At 36.6% G+C, this 14270-nt stretch overlaps 1 protein-coding gene across 1 annotated transcript; it reads right to left on the reverse strand.

Moving 5' to 3' along the window:
• Positions 1–2987: 2987 nt before the first annotated feature.
• Positions 2988–14036, reverse strand: LOC127787077 (polygalacturonate 4-alpha-galacturonosyltransferase). The gene is made up of 11 exons (XM_052314933.1): positions 13788–14036; positions 13466–13633; positions 8082–8116; positions 7941–8000; positions 7494–7631; positions 7283–7349; positions 7161–7195; positions 6696–7030; positions 6195–6552; positions 5111–5698; positions 2988–3714 (listed from the first exon to the last, which is right to left on the reverse strand). Exons 2-11 carry the CDS (start codon positions 13614–13616, stop codon positions 3439–3441), a joined length of 2043 nt encoding a protein of 680 aa, XP_052170893.1. The 5' UTR covers positions 13617–13633; positions 13788–14036; the 3' UTR covers positions 2988–3438.
• Between the last annotated feature and the right edge of the window lie 234 nt (positions 14037–14270).

Here is a 14270-nt window from a genome sequence, read left to right on the forward strand (position 1 = left end):
TAGAAACTGTTCGCATATTATCAATAATAATCTGTCATACTATTTTCATGGCCTATTCACAGACTTAACATCAGTTCCATACAGGAAGAGACAACTAATCTGATTTGTTTCTTACTTGGCTGAAGCAAGGAACAGTCACAGTCACAGTCACAAAATTCAATTTTGAAGTGTGAAGTTGAACTTGAAAATTATATGCTCAGGAATATCAGAAATCATAGGGGTATTTGGAAGTTCTTATGATCAACTAATGTCTGCACAAGATAGATTTTTCTCAAGTCTTTCGGATCTTTTTAATAACATTAAATAAAGGCATGCATAGAGCTGCAGAAGATACCACAAATCCATAGATTAACAACCACTTCTAAGTCTTAATTGCAGGGGTCAGTTACATGAATTCTACCTCATTTGTCATTTCCACCTATAGTATTATCTTCTGTAAAACCTTTATAATTCATATTATACCCAAGTGTTCTCCGTCAAATTTTTCTTGGTATCTAAATCCATATATCAAAATGTGAAAAATGTTCATGTAATCATCACTAAAGGACTGAATTCTCAAAATGCAGCAACTTCTTGACATGATAATTGTAAAAACGCAGCAATATTCAAACGACATAATCTTGCAAAACCAGCAAAGCAGATATGAATACTGGGCAACCTACCCGCTTTTCAAGTTCAAAATCACAACATATTCCATTATCTGAATCACCAATAGGAGTCCTGATCTTACTGCAGCTTTGACTGAATTATCCTATGGTTGGTCGTTAAAATGTGGCCATGGCCACTTTATCTTTTAAGCATGCTGAAATGCATTGAATGCAACACATCATATAGAGACACTCATTTCACTTGAGAAACATCCAAGCTATCTTGGTTAACAGTTTTGCAACTAGGAAGTTACCATCTTACCTTCAAGTCATCCAAGTTAGACAAAATACAAAAGCTTTCGTGTTTTAGGTTATGCAATCCAGTTCTCCATGTAGAACTGCATATTATGATAATGATACTCTCTTTGACTTTTTCTTTCAACCCTTTTTGATAAGAAAGTAACGTAAAAAAGAAGTTCCTATAACAAGCTAAAAACATCAGAAGCATCAGAAATATGCCAGGTGGTGTCCTCATAGCATAATGATGCAGAGCGTAGACTTTGAAAAGAATGGATTGATGGGGGGATATGAATCCTTGGCTATGTTCAATGGCGGTGAAGGGAAAGAAAACAATAATCATGAGGTGGGGGAAAGAAAGCAAAGAGAGGAATGAGCCCTCCAATATTATTGCTAGGAAAATTTTTGGAATGAAAAAGTAAGGAAAAGAAGGGTTGACTGTTATCACTAGAAAGAGCAATTCAAGAAATAAATCTTAATAAAATTGGGACAAAATGCATATTCACTAGGTCACTTTTGCCCTATCCTTCATTTCCTCCTACTTTTGGAAGAAAAAGAAATTGGGATTGAAAATTAAAACTTCTACCACCTGATTTTTTCCTCACTTCTGACCAAAACCCACTCCACTCGAACATTGTTGATTTTCATCAAAATACATCAAGAGAAAAGGGGAAAAGGAAAAAAAAAAAAAAAAAACAAGAGAACACGACAAGGATATCATATAATAAATGAAGAATGCAATCAAAGGCTCGAAGCACAAAGTGAAGAATATTTGTTAATATGATATCTGTTATTATATTAGTCTTCTTCACCAAGTATAAATAAGCAAGGCAACTAACAATCTAGTGCTTCATCAGAACTTCCACGTCAAAGTTTTGCATTGAGCACCTCAAAAGCAGCATACAACATTTATACAAGAAGCTTTAGATATTTTGGGCTTCTACGAAGACTTTAGACAATAAGAATCTTACTTTAAAACAGACCAGTTGATGCACCACCTTCAGTAACTATCTCTTATACTCCACAATAGAGGATTTGACACTGGTGGGGCTCCTTGGGCCAAATCTTTAGTTCTAGTGATCTAAATATGGTCACGTAAACTAGGAAATGAAATTGGAAAGTATCAATCTCTTGGCACTTTCAATCCAGAATTTTACATCAGAATGACGTGGGAAGTACTATTTTTTTTTTTGAAAGTAGACTCATCTTGGTAGATTATTTATCCCCAACTTTAAAAAATTCATCTGCACCATGTAGTCTTGAATGAATAACAATAGCACAAAGAGATTTGAGGCATTAAAGTAGGCTGAAAAGGTTATTCTGTGCAAGATACATTCGAGAGAGACAAATTCGAATAGGGGCAGACAGAACCTAATCACATCATTGGACTAGAGATACTAGAAGCTTAGAAGTGACCTTTTGAAAAGATTTTATTGAGGGACAAGAACCTGACTTTTGTATTGTGGTTTTTGGGTGGGTAGATGCCGGGCCATGGGGCCACTGGAAGTTGACTGAACCGTAGAAGTGGCTTAACCGCCCAATAAGGTGAAAGATTTATGGGGGGTTCTACCACATGAACTATCTCTAAATGAAGAAACAGTGGGAAATGCCTGCTCTTAGCATCAACATCATTCTGGAACTATATACATTGGGGCATCTGAAACAGTTGCAAGGATCGGATAAGTAGCATTCGACCAGATTTTATGTTGCCTTTGATGATTGCAAGTATAGGGTTGAGATGTGGGGATTTACAATCAATCGGGTAATGGAATAGCAATTTCGGGAGGCGAATATTGTATGCTAACAATCATCTAAACTCAAATGCAATGCTAGGAGAATAGAAAAAGTAAAGGTCAATAATGAGCCAAGCAATTTTCAGCAAGCATTTTGGATTCTAACAAAATATCAGGGGATCTACCAAAGAAGCAGCCAAATGTCAACTGGGTTATTTTATGTGCAAAATTTCATAATTTTCAAGATCGGATTTCACATAATTTAATATCTTGAAAAAGGTTCCCTGTGATAAGTAGGACTCAATATAATTCAAGTGAAAAATCTACAAAATGCATGTGCGGTTATTTGAAGAATAAAGAACATACAAACTGTGGCAAAGACTGAGGGTGAGATTTATTTACAAACAGAGGTCATACAATCAGTGACCAGTACCATATGAACAACCAACATCATGAAAAGGCTAATCCAATCACTTGATCCATATTTCCAGGTTCACTAAAATTGAAACGTTACAAAATGCAAGTGCTGTCATTCAAAGAATATAGAATACAAATTTGACTCCTCAAGTAGGAGGTTTACTTTTCTTGTCCAAATCAGCAGTTGTTACATGTTAATAGCGGGCCTAATTTCCAGAGGAAGATTGATGAAAAACGAATAAATTTGAATTACACAATTAAAAAACAATGAAGAATATAGGAAAGGGGAAAACAGAAGAGCATTGGTAAACCTCACCCTTCTCCTAATACTAAATCTAACAGAAGTGACTAAAAAGGGAAAGAGGGGGAGCATTTTGTGGTACCTTCATAATCTAACATCCCCTTCATTCACTTAAGTTGCAGCTCTGTATGTAGGGGTGATCAAACTTGATATACCTGGTCCAGTATGACCTGTACTTTGTCATTGCCAATTCTAGCCAAGGTTTCATGTTTCCATTATAGTGTATAACTGCTGCATTCTCAATTTCTGACCGATCAACGCTTGGATTATACCCCAGACCAAGCACATGCCAATACTTTTCAAGCGGATGTGTCAGCCCATAAAATGTCATCAGTCCGGGAGGCAAAGTTCCAAGTTTCCATAGTACCCTATCTTCATTCTACCACCATAAAAAAAAAAAAAAAAAAAGAGGGGGAAGTAAATAAAAGAAAAAAGGAAGCTCATAGCATTTGAAAGACATTAATGAAGGTATGGTACCAACTAGTTTATTTAATAAAATGAATCACCATGTTGAGACAGTTGTCCACCAAGCTCAAATGGTAATTTCTAACAAAAAGTTAACAAATATATATTTCTAGGAGGCACAAATATGACAAGAAGATATGGACACAATATGACAAGAACAAGCTTGCAGACTGGATTATCAGAAAGTGGAGGACCTGAATAATGCAGACATTATAAAAGAAAAAATATTTTATATTATTTACCATTTTTTCTATGCAAATATTTTGAGATGCACAAGATCCGAATAGGATGATTTTCTCATGTGAGAAAACCAATGGGTTCTCCTATGAGGAGTGTAGATGGAATGGAAGAAGTTTGTAAAAAAGGAGATAGAGGAAAACCAAGAAAAACTTGATGGAGAACTTTTAGGCATGACATGGAATATACAATGATAGCAAGCTAGAATTTTTGTAGCTGAAGTTGCCTACTGGGATTAAGGCTTAGCATGTTGCTTTTATGTGTACATATTTGATTCGAAGATAACCAAAGAATTATAACATAAACTATTGAAGATTTTTTTAAAAAAAAATCATATTAATAGTTAACATATACATATTAATCACAAGGCAATAGCATTCCATCAAAATGATAAGCATACCAGCATAGAAATGGTATGGAATATTTTTGCATATTTCACGTGCAAACAAGAAGAAATTAGTTTCACATCCTTCATGTTGGAAAAGAAGTAGAAACAGAAAACCAAAATCACCTTTATCAGAAAACTCCATTCATGAACAATTTTTTTTTTCCTGTAAGTACATTCATGAACAAATTGGATTTTGCATTTTAGAATGCTAAACATAACCTATGAAAGAAGGATATAGAGATATACATCAATATTGTTTTATCTTAGTTATTACTATGAGAAGTTATTATTTGAACCTGTAATTTGTTTTATGTTCTAAAAAATTCACATGTTACCAAAAGTATGCAGATGAAAAAATAAAATTCATGCTTGGACGAATGTTCTGACATTTGTTGAGAAGTGCCATAACAGATTATTCAATACAGAAGGTATTTAACAGACACGATAAGGACACAAAGCCTTCCAAAAGTGTCTTGCTTCTTAGCTGTTTCTTTTAGTAATTAGCAGTCTGTGTGATGTTTGGCAGTGCCAAGAGGCATCAAGTTACTGATCTCCAATAACTATTGCCAGAGTCACACCCAGAAAAGTCAGAAGTATCCTAGTTGTAGTAGCACATCAAAGAGTTCCTACATAGTATAAGAAAAGACAGAGCATGGAAAGAAATGCAAGCTTTTGAAAAACTCACCATATTCTGCCACTTGTGATATATTCCAGTGATATCTTTTGTTTTCCACTCCTTAAGATCAAAGATGTTCATCCCATATGCCCACCCACATGCATTAGGATCAAAGTTTTTTGCAATATGAGGATTTGAAAAGTTAAGATACTTGTCAAAACGGTGAAAGCTTGCACCACAGGTTTCTACAGCACCATTCACTTTTCCATGGAGATCAACTGACCACAATCCTGTTAAGTCCTTCTGGACAACAATGTCATCATCAAGAAATAGGATTTTATCCAATTTGGGATAAACCTCTGGGAGATAAAACCTAAGGTGGTTAAGCATTGAAAGATATTTTGGGTTCCTGTACTTCAGGTTAGAAGAGCCAGCAGAGAGTGTATTGGGATGATCTGCCTTAAAATAGTACTCCTTCATGGCAGCCGATTCTAACTGCCTCAAGACTGGGCAGTATGATGAGTTAAGCCACTTAAATTCATCAACATTCTCAACATGAATAGTTGCTTTTCCTGGAGGGTTCAACAGGAACCACATATTCATAGCTCCAAAGTTCAGCTTATCAGTAACAAGATGAAACACATGTTTCTCTGGCTCCTGCAAAACAACCAAGTGGTATATTTAGGCTAGCAATGAAAATTAAGCAAATCTTCATTAACTTGAATACAAAAACTGAGTTGTCAATCACTATATCAAAGACATGGAATTGTAATAGTCAAAAATCACCTAAAGGAAGAATAAATGTTAATGCCAAAAATATCAATGATCAGAGGCCATTTTGAATAAGATGATTCACAGCTTCACTGGACTTTTTGGAGCATATAATAGAACCTTCGCAACTTTATTCCTGTTCCATCCGTGGAACTGTGCAAGGCTAATTTGTTGTCAAAGAAATTTTTTTTTTTTTATTTCAATCAACCTGAATCAGAGTATTCTGAATCTAGGTCACATGACTCAAAGTAACAAATATGTAGTGTGCACAAAAGAGAAGTTAACATGTAGAAGAATAGACCATGGTCTCAAGGAATGTCAAATGATGCTATTCTAAAACTAACCACAAAAAGTACTTGATATAATGGTAAAATTCTTCTACCTTAGCATTCATTATGGTTGAGTTGACAACAACTGATGCAGCCAGGACATTGTCAGAGAAAAGCGCGTAATGGTAAAGCTTTGGATTCTCCAAATTCTCACTTCTAGGGAACTTTCTTTTCTCTGGTGGAAGAAGGTAATACTCTATAGTTAAGCGCATTGATAAGCAGTGAATTCCATTAGGAATGGTCTTGGCTGCTAACTGGCTAAGGAATGTGCTCTGCTTCTTCAAGCTCCTAACTTGCTCATCTGCTGATTGAAGCATTGCTCTCAGCTTTCCTGTGACCAGTTTGCAATCATAGAGTTGCTCTTTAGCTTTTGAGAGCACTTGACCCATAGCTTTGATTCTCTCAGATGCGCTGTACAAAATTTCTTGGTCAAATAAAATGAAAAGTGTACCAGAAAAACAAATTAAGAAATGCAGAGAACTACATGTTCAGATGGACAATATACTCTCCAACCTAAAGAAAAAAGAAAAAAGAGGACAATGTACTCCCACAACCTGCGAGGCAAATCGACATCTGTAGTTGCCTCCCCTACAACATGCTGACTCTCTTTGATCCGATTCTGCAGTTCTTGGGCCAAGTCACGTTTATTCTTCATTTTTGCAATGCTTATGTATACCCTCGCCATAATAATTTGATCCCTCATCAAGCGTACTGTAGAATCAGTATTCTCATTCTCATTTTCTTTCCTCCATATGCTGTATTTACCCAAAACTGCCGAATCAACTGATTTGGTACGTTCAATAGCTGCATTTTCAAGCTTTATATTTACATCATCATCATGCTTTACCAACTCAGCTGCACGCATTTCGCGTCTTTTCTCTCTCAATTGCTGCATAAAAGATCTACTTGATAAGAATACATGTTCAGAAAAAGTAACATAGTAGACAGAAAGCAAAGAGCTATGCAGATGCAAGAACTAAGAAAATTAAAACCCCACAACTATTGCATATGGTATTTACCCTTCGTGGTGTATCATAAAATTGAAAATGATCATCTGCAAACACAAAAGAGTAATACATTTAATTTTTGTAAATATGTAAAAGTGGAAGTTAAAGGATTATAGGCACAATAAAAATATTACCACCAGAAGTATCATCCAGTTTGCCTCTAGGGGTTCCATGTTTGATGTTTGCAGCTATTCGGTTTGGCTGTAAACAGAATCACAAAATAAAATGGATAAGGAAACAAAATTGACAGTTTTTGCATCATAGAAGTGGAAGTTGATCCCCCAAAAAAACAAAGTTAGGGAAAAAAGCAGGAGTGGAAGAATTAAACTAAAGCCTGTCATTCACCTCAACAGATGTGGCATTATCCTCCAGTGAAGGTCCTATTCCAACAACTTTCCAAGAAGCAGACAAATTGTTTTTTATGAAAGAATCAAGACTCAATGGCCCCAAATCATTTGTGTTGGCTTTAACAATGTCAATCACCTAAAAACATACATAATTATTGTCAGATGATAAGGAAAATGATAAAAATGCGAAACTAGAAGGGTGTCTGCAGTGCATGAGGCTCCCTGTCTTGCAAGGATCGAGAGAGGGTTGTATTTGTACACAGCCTTCAACAACAACATATCCAGCCTTTACCCCACTATGTGGGATAGGCTACATGAATTCTAGACTTCCATGTATTTGTACACAGCCTTCCTTCCTAAAAAATGAGAAACTAACAAAACTAAAGAAAGGTTGGCTCAAAGCAACAGGGAAGACACTTGCCACACCAAATCAAATCAAACTTGCCTCTTTTGAGAGGAGGGATTTAACGTGTTGCAAAGCCAGCCTTCCTCTCCAATCTATACCCTGCACATCCAATGTTTTCCACTAGGTAAAAAAGGGTGCATTCATTACAATCCAAAGTATATAAGTAGCAAAAACAGGTACCTCTTTGTCATAACCAGTTAAAGTATCACCTGCATCTGTAGATAAGACAGATTAATTTAACATTACTGATTTTTAATAAGAAGAAAAACCAAATTGAAGCAAGTTGGAGGCAATTGACAGGAATCCCATGAAAATAAATAAAAGACAATTGATTTAAACAGTTATTGCCAAATAGTGGTTCTTGAATGGATTTTCCACTCTCTGATTGACTTGAAAGTAGAAGTGGCAACAGAAAAGACCATAGAACAAGGTCAATAATTAGTATTGCAGTACACAAGCTGTCATTACTAAAACAAGAAAATAGTGACAAATTCAATGAAGAAGAAAACTTTCTTGGGGATATAAACCAAGCTCACATTAAAGCTTAAAAATTCTGCAGAAGAACAGAGATCAGAAGTAAATTACAAAAAGGGTTGTACCATACCACATCACACAGACATTCCTCTAAGAACAAAGGCAGCTTAATCTTCAGATTGTAAGCCATGTGACCATATAAAAATGGGGTCTCCCAGCTGATGGAAATTGCATAACATATATATATATAGAGAGAGAGAGAGAGAGAGATAGATAGATATAGATAGAAAAGACAAAAGAAGATATACACACACATAAAGCTAGCCCAAGTAAAAGAAAGGAAAACAAGAAATTGAGCCAAATAAATTGCGTAAGAGATGAAAATCAAATGATGCTGCTAAGTAAGGGGCAATGAATGAGAGATGAAAGAAATATTTCTCAAAAGTATTCAATGGATGTGGAGCCATACTATGAAATTTTGGGACAGAGTGATTGTGCAAAGATTAAGAAGAGAAACAAGGTGTCTGAAAACCAATTTGGTTTCATGCCTGGTAGGTCACAATGAAGCTATATACTTGCTTAGGTGCCTAATGGAAAAGAATAGAGATAAAGAAAAGGTTTTACATATGGTGTGCAGTAAAGCATCAAAATATGCAAATATGAGTGTAACAAGATGAGGATGTTAAGGTGGAAGTTCAACGATAAAAGAAAAGAAACTTGAAATTTAGAAATGAGATATTTATAATAAGGTTGAAATAGCTCTTATTGAAGATAAAATCTGTAAACCATTAAGATGGTTTAGCTATGTGAGAAAAAGATCAATAGAGGTTCATGTGAGAAAAGTGAATGGAATGAAATAACTACCCAGCAAAAGAGGTGAGGTAGAGAAAGACCAAGAAAAATTTGGTGGAAGACTCTTAAGTATGATATGAGTTATAGGGGCCTAATAAAAGATAAGTCCATGGATTAAAAAAAACAGATGAGCTAAAATTCATGTAGCTAATCTCGCATAGTAGAATCAACACTTTATATGTTGTTTATTCATGATTCAGGAAAAATAAATTTTATGTTTAGACATTTCAAAAATTTTGAAGAAAATAGGAAGTATATATTTGAATAAAGGGAAACAAGCTATTGAAAAAGATGAAGAACAACAATATAATTGGATCAAATGATATCTCAATAGAAGCATAAATTATGCTTGGCATTATGAAGGGAGACTTTTCAATCCAAAGGCTTCGAGTTGAGTGAGTCAATAGTTGAAGATATGCAATGTAAGTCTAGTAAGTAAAACTAGAAGTGTGGATGATATCACCAATGACACTTGAAAATCAAATTACTATAAAAAAAATTAGTTTAGATATCTCAAATCAATTATTCGAAAAGAAATCGAGATTATTAAGGACATTACCCATAGAATTAAGACAAAATAATTAAAATAGAGAAATGTCACCAACATCTTATACAATCACAAAATTCCTTTAAAGCCGAAAATGAATTATTATTGGACAATTATAGACCATCTTTCTTGCATAACTCATAATGTTTGTTAGGACACTGATAATCGAAGGAACAACAAGCTGGAAATTGAAAAAAAATGAAAAGAAAGTGGACTTTCGAGAGGTCCACGCTCTCCCTCTATACTCTCCAGAAAATTCCCTCCCTTCTACTCTATCTGCTTCTCTATTTAAAGGAATCTATTGCCCTCACATGCCTCCCCCCTCTTTGCTCTTCCCATTCTATCCCTTAACTGAATTTGTTGGCTGCACATGCACCACTTGCCTTCTCCCATTTCAATATCTCTATTCTGCCCTTATTTCTTAGGTCTTTGGTAGGGGAATGTTATGGGTTGCCTATCAATACTCCCCCCACGGAACTCACCTTGTCCTCAAGGTGAAGAACATGGAACTATTGTAGGGTTCACAAGTAGTTTAGGACCAACTTGGACTTGGAGTATGTGAATCTTCTCTTCAATTCGTTAGGCTGTCTCCATGATTTGCGTTAGACTCGATGGCTGTAACACCCTAACCTCTGCCCTAATTTTTGGCTTCAACCCATTAACAAAGAGGCCCTCCAGTATGGCCTTTGAAGCTTCGTCCATCGGAGCCGCCAAAGTCTCAAAGAGGAGGCGGTATTCCCGCACGGATTCATCCTACCTGAGGGCCAAGAGCCTTTCCTCCAATGATCCCTCCCGCGAAGACCGGAATCGTCTACGTAGATGGATCTTCAACTCTTCCCAGCTCTTGACTCTATGTCGCCTTTGTTCCCATTGAAACCAAGTGAGTGCAGGCCCATCAAAACAGAGAGATGTTGTATCCATCTTCTCAGCCTCCATCAACCCATTCACCGAGAAGTATCTCTCGGCCCTGAAAACCCACCCATCAGGGTCGCCCCCTTCAAAGATCAGCATCTCTAGTCGTCGACTTCTACCATCTTGCCTCTCGAAAGCTCCGTGCTTTGTTCTGACCTCACGGCTACGATTGCCCTGTGCTGGCGAACCTCCCAAAGCAAAGGATGAGTCCACCGGTATGTCCTCCTCGCCCCGTTTCCCTTTTCGTCCCCTCTCCTGCTCTCCCCACTTCTCCGCCAGCAGGTTAAATTGCTCCAGCACCGTTGCTAAACTCTTCTCTATTCCTTGCATCCTTTGGAACTTGTTCTTTAGCGAGTCCATTCCCGCTTCCAGACCATCCATCCTCCCTTCCATTTGCTACTGGTAAGTTTCCAACCTCCGCTCTAGCTTGCCCACCCTCTTCGATACAAACCCCCCCATGGATCACGGTTTGATACCAAATGTTAGGACACAAATAATCGAAGGAACTACAAACTGGAAATTGAAAAAAAAAAAATGAAAAGAAAGTGGACTTTCGAGAGGTCCACGCTCTCCCTCTATACTCTCTAGAAAATTCCCTCCCTTCTACTATATTTTCTTCTCTATTTAAAGGAATCTATTGCCCTCACATGCCTCCCCCCTCTTTGCTCTTCCCATTCTACCCCTTAATTGAATTTGTTGGCTGCACATGCACCACTTGCCTTCTCCCATTTCAATATCTCTATTTTGCCCTTATTTCTTAGATCTTTGGTAGGGGAATGTTATGGGCTGCCTATCAATTTACAATTAATAACTACATGTGCAATCAGCCAAAAATAAATAAATAAATAAAATGTGCAAACTATGAACCTAACTGAGATAAAGGGGTATGATAGATGTGCTGCCATACCAAAAAAGAAAAAAAGAAAAAAGAATTGGAAACAAGATTATTCGTAAAAAGAGTGGAATGGCACTTAGGATAAGATGTACAAGACACAACTAAGAAAGTTTGAACATGTGAATAGAAGACCAATAGCTGCAACCTATGAGGTGAGTGAATGGAATGGAAGAAGTTTGTAACAAAGAAGTGTCATGGTCTACTGTATGGGACTTGTCCCACACTAGAAATTTAGGCTCCTGATGTGGGGTTTATAACCTCTTGAGCACCCTCCCCTTAACAACTAGCTTTTGAGGGTGAGTTCTACTCGAGGGTTGTAATAGTGGTATTAAAGTTGGCATGGCTCCCAATGCAAGCGAGCGGCGACGGAGGTGACGCCGGCATTGTAGTATTCACCTGGGACTAGCAGCGACTAGTGCATAGCTTGCCGTTATGGGCGCCGAGCTACAGAGCGTGGTGGTATGTTATGGTCCATTGTCTTGTCCCACATTGGAAGTTCAGACTCCTAATGTGGGGTTTATAACCTCTTAGACACCCTTCTCTTAATAGCTAACTTTTGAGGGTGAATTCTACCCGAGGGTTGTAACAAGAAGGTAGAGGAAGACTAAAAAAAAACTTGGTAAAAAATCCTTAAGCATGACATGAGATAGAATAAGTTGAATAACCTTGTAGAAGATATAATCATGGATAGAGCTTACTAGAGAGATAGAAATGTAGCAGACCCCACTTAGGGAAATAAAGGCTTGCAATGTTGTAGTAGGTTTTGTCCTTAACTATAAGATGCACTATGCCACAGTACTTTTAATTGATAAATTAATTTAAATTCTCATCAATTAACAGAATAAAACAGATTATAACTATTGACAAATTGCTTCAAAAGCTAAGCTACACGTACTGTAAAAATTAGAAGAAACTAGTCTCCAAGCTCTAGACAAGGGTAATTCAGAAGTTTACATCTAAAAGCATTAAATATTGCATCTCCAAATAAGCTAGCTTGGAAATTGTGAAAAGTAGCATCAACTTAACAACCAACTCTTCTAATGAGGTTTGCAATAATTCAACCCTAATTCGAATAGGAAAACCCGCTCCTATATGCGGCCCACATGCACAAAGAATTTTATTGAAAAACCCTACTTGTTTAGTTTTTCTTTTTTTTTTTTTTTTCATTAGAAGTAAAACCCATTATGTTAAGTTAAATGAATTTGATCATACAGGTTTAAGTCAAATATTTAACACTAATATGAAACTAGCAACATTGTAACAAATTTTAATCTTACATAGGAATAGTATTTCTCTTATTAATAGAATATTAATAAACATATAAATAATTATTTAATCAGATTAAAAACATATTATACTCAAATTTGATACCAAGTTCAAAAAGAAATAAATAAATGTAGGGCTTTGTCTCCTTTCTAATTTTATGTATGGAGGTGATTTAAAAAGAAAAAGGAAAACAAAGTTATATATGCCGATGCAATATTGAACCTAGAATACTCTAAATAAATAAATGTATTTCCAATTCATTCATTTTATTTCCTATCTTTTTACTTCCCTCTTCCTCTCTCTCCGCGAATCCAAGTTCAAAACATTGCTTGCGAAACTGAAATGACAACACTTGCAGGGTGAGATCAGAGAACTAATGTTCTGTCTAGAAACTGAGATTTTTCAAAGAAAAAACATGAAAGAAAAATAAAATCACTATAAAATTTTTTACGCGTTAATAAACTGCAAAACAAATTGAAATCTTTTACTATCCATCTGATCTTCTAATCCAGCAAAAAATTAACAATGATAACAATAACGATAACAAGTTTAGATTCAAGCTTCATTTTTTCCAGGTTCTATCCCTCCACAAATCCAAGTTCCAAACACAATACTGACCTATGGGAGCTGAAATATACAGCCCTCGGCCGACGAAGAAAATCAACGGAGCGAGGAGCGAAAAGAGGACGAGGACCGCAATTGAGAACGCGGATCCACCGCCTCGGTTCCTGTGGATGCCCGCACCCGATACTCCCCTCTTGATCGCCATTTTTGCCAATCAGAAACCTGAAGATAGGGAACCAGATCAATCCAAACCAGAGCTTATATTTAAACTACTGCGTACACATACACACATACATACATACATACATACATACATACATACATACATACATACATATATATAGAGAGAGAGAGAGAGAGCGAGAGAGAGAGTTACAGGAAATTTGGATTGAGAGTGGTGCTCTTGTTGCTATTGCAGATTCGTGAGGGAGCATTAGAGGCGGCTTGGAATTCGATTTCTTGCCGGGAAACGAAGAATTGGAAAGGGAAAGGAGTTCGATTTTGCTGCGATCTGGAAGGAATCCTTCTTCGATTTACGTCTTTCTCAATCTTTCTTTTCGATCGCCAATCTCTTTTTCTATGAATCTCTCTCTCTCTCTCTCTCTCTCTTTCTCTCTGATTGCTTTCGTTTTCTAATCATTTGACATTTGCGATTTGCCCCATTCTTCCTGGAAGACCTGCCAATACGACGTCGCATCGCCACGCCTCTCGCTCTCGGTCCGACGCTTATTTCTGGATCGGCCCGGCCCAAATCCAGCCCTAAGCCCATTTCCCACATTCACTACATTTTTGTCTTTTTCGTTCTTATTTTCTCTTTTTTTTGTTTTGTTTTGTTTTGAAATTAAAAAAAAAAACTAAA

The sequence above is a fragment of the Diospyros lotus genome, chromosome 12 (genome assembly GCF_014633365.1).
Source record: "Diospyros lotus cultivar Yz01 chromosome 12, ASM1463336v1, whole genome shotgun sequence".
Taxonomy (NCBI): Eukaryota; Viridiplantae; Streptophyta; class Magnoliopsida; order Ericales; family Ebenaceae; genus Diospyros; species Diospyros lotus.

Excerpts from the sequence above, each read along its gene's own strand:
- LOC127787077 (XM_052314933.1), bottom strand. The coding sequence starts at position 13,616 with ATGGCGATCAAGAGGGGAGTATCGGGTGCGGGCATCCACAGGAACCGA. Across the intron at positions 6,553-6,695 it reads GATGTCGATTTGCCTCGCAG|CGCATCTGAGAGAATCAAAG; the intron begins GTTGTGGGAGTA and ends AATTTTGTACAG. Across the intron at positions 3,715-5,110 it reads ATCACAAGTGGCAGAATATG|AATGAAGATAGGGTACTATG; the intron begins GTGAGTTTTTCA and ends TTATGGTGGTAG.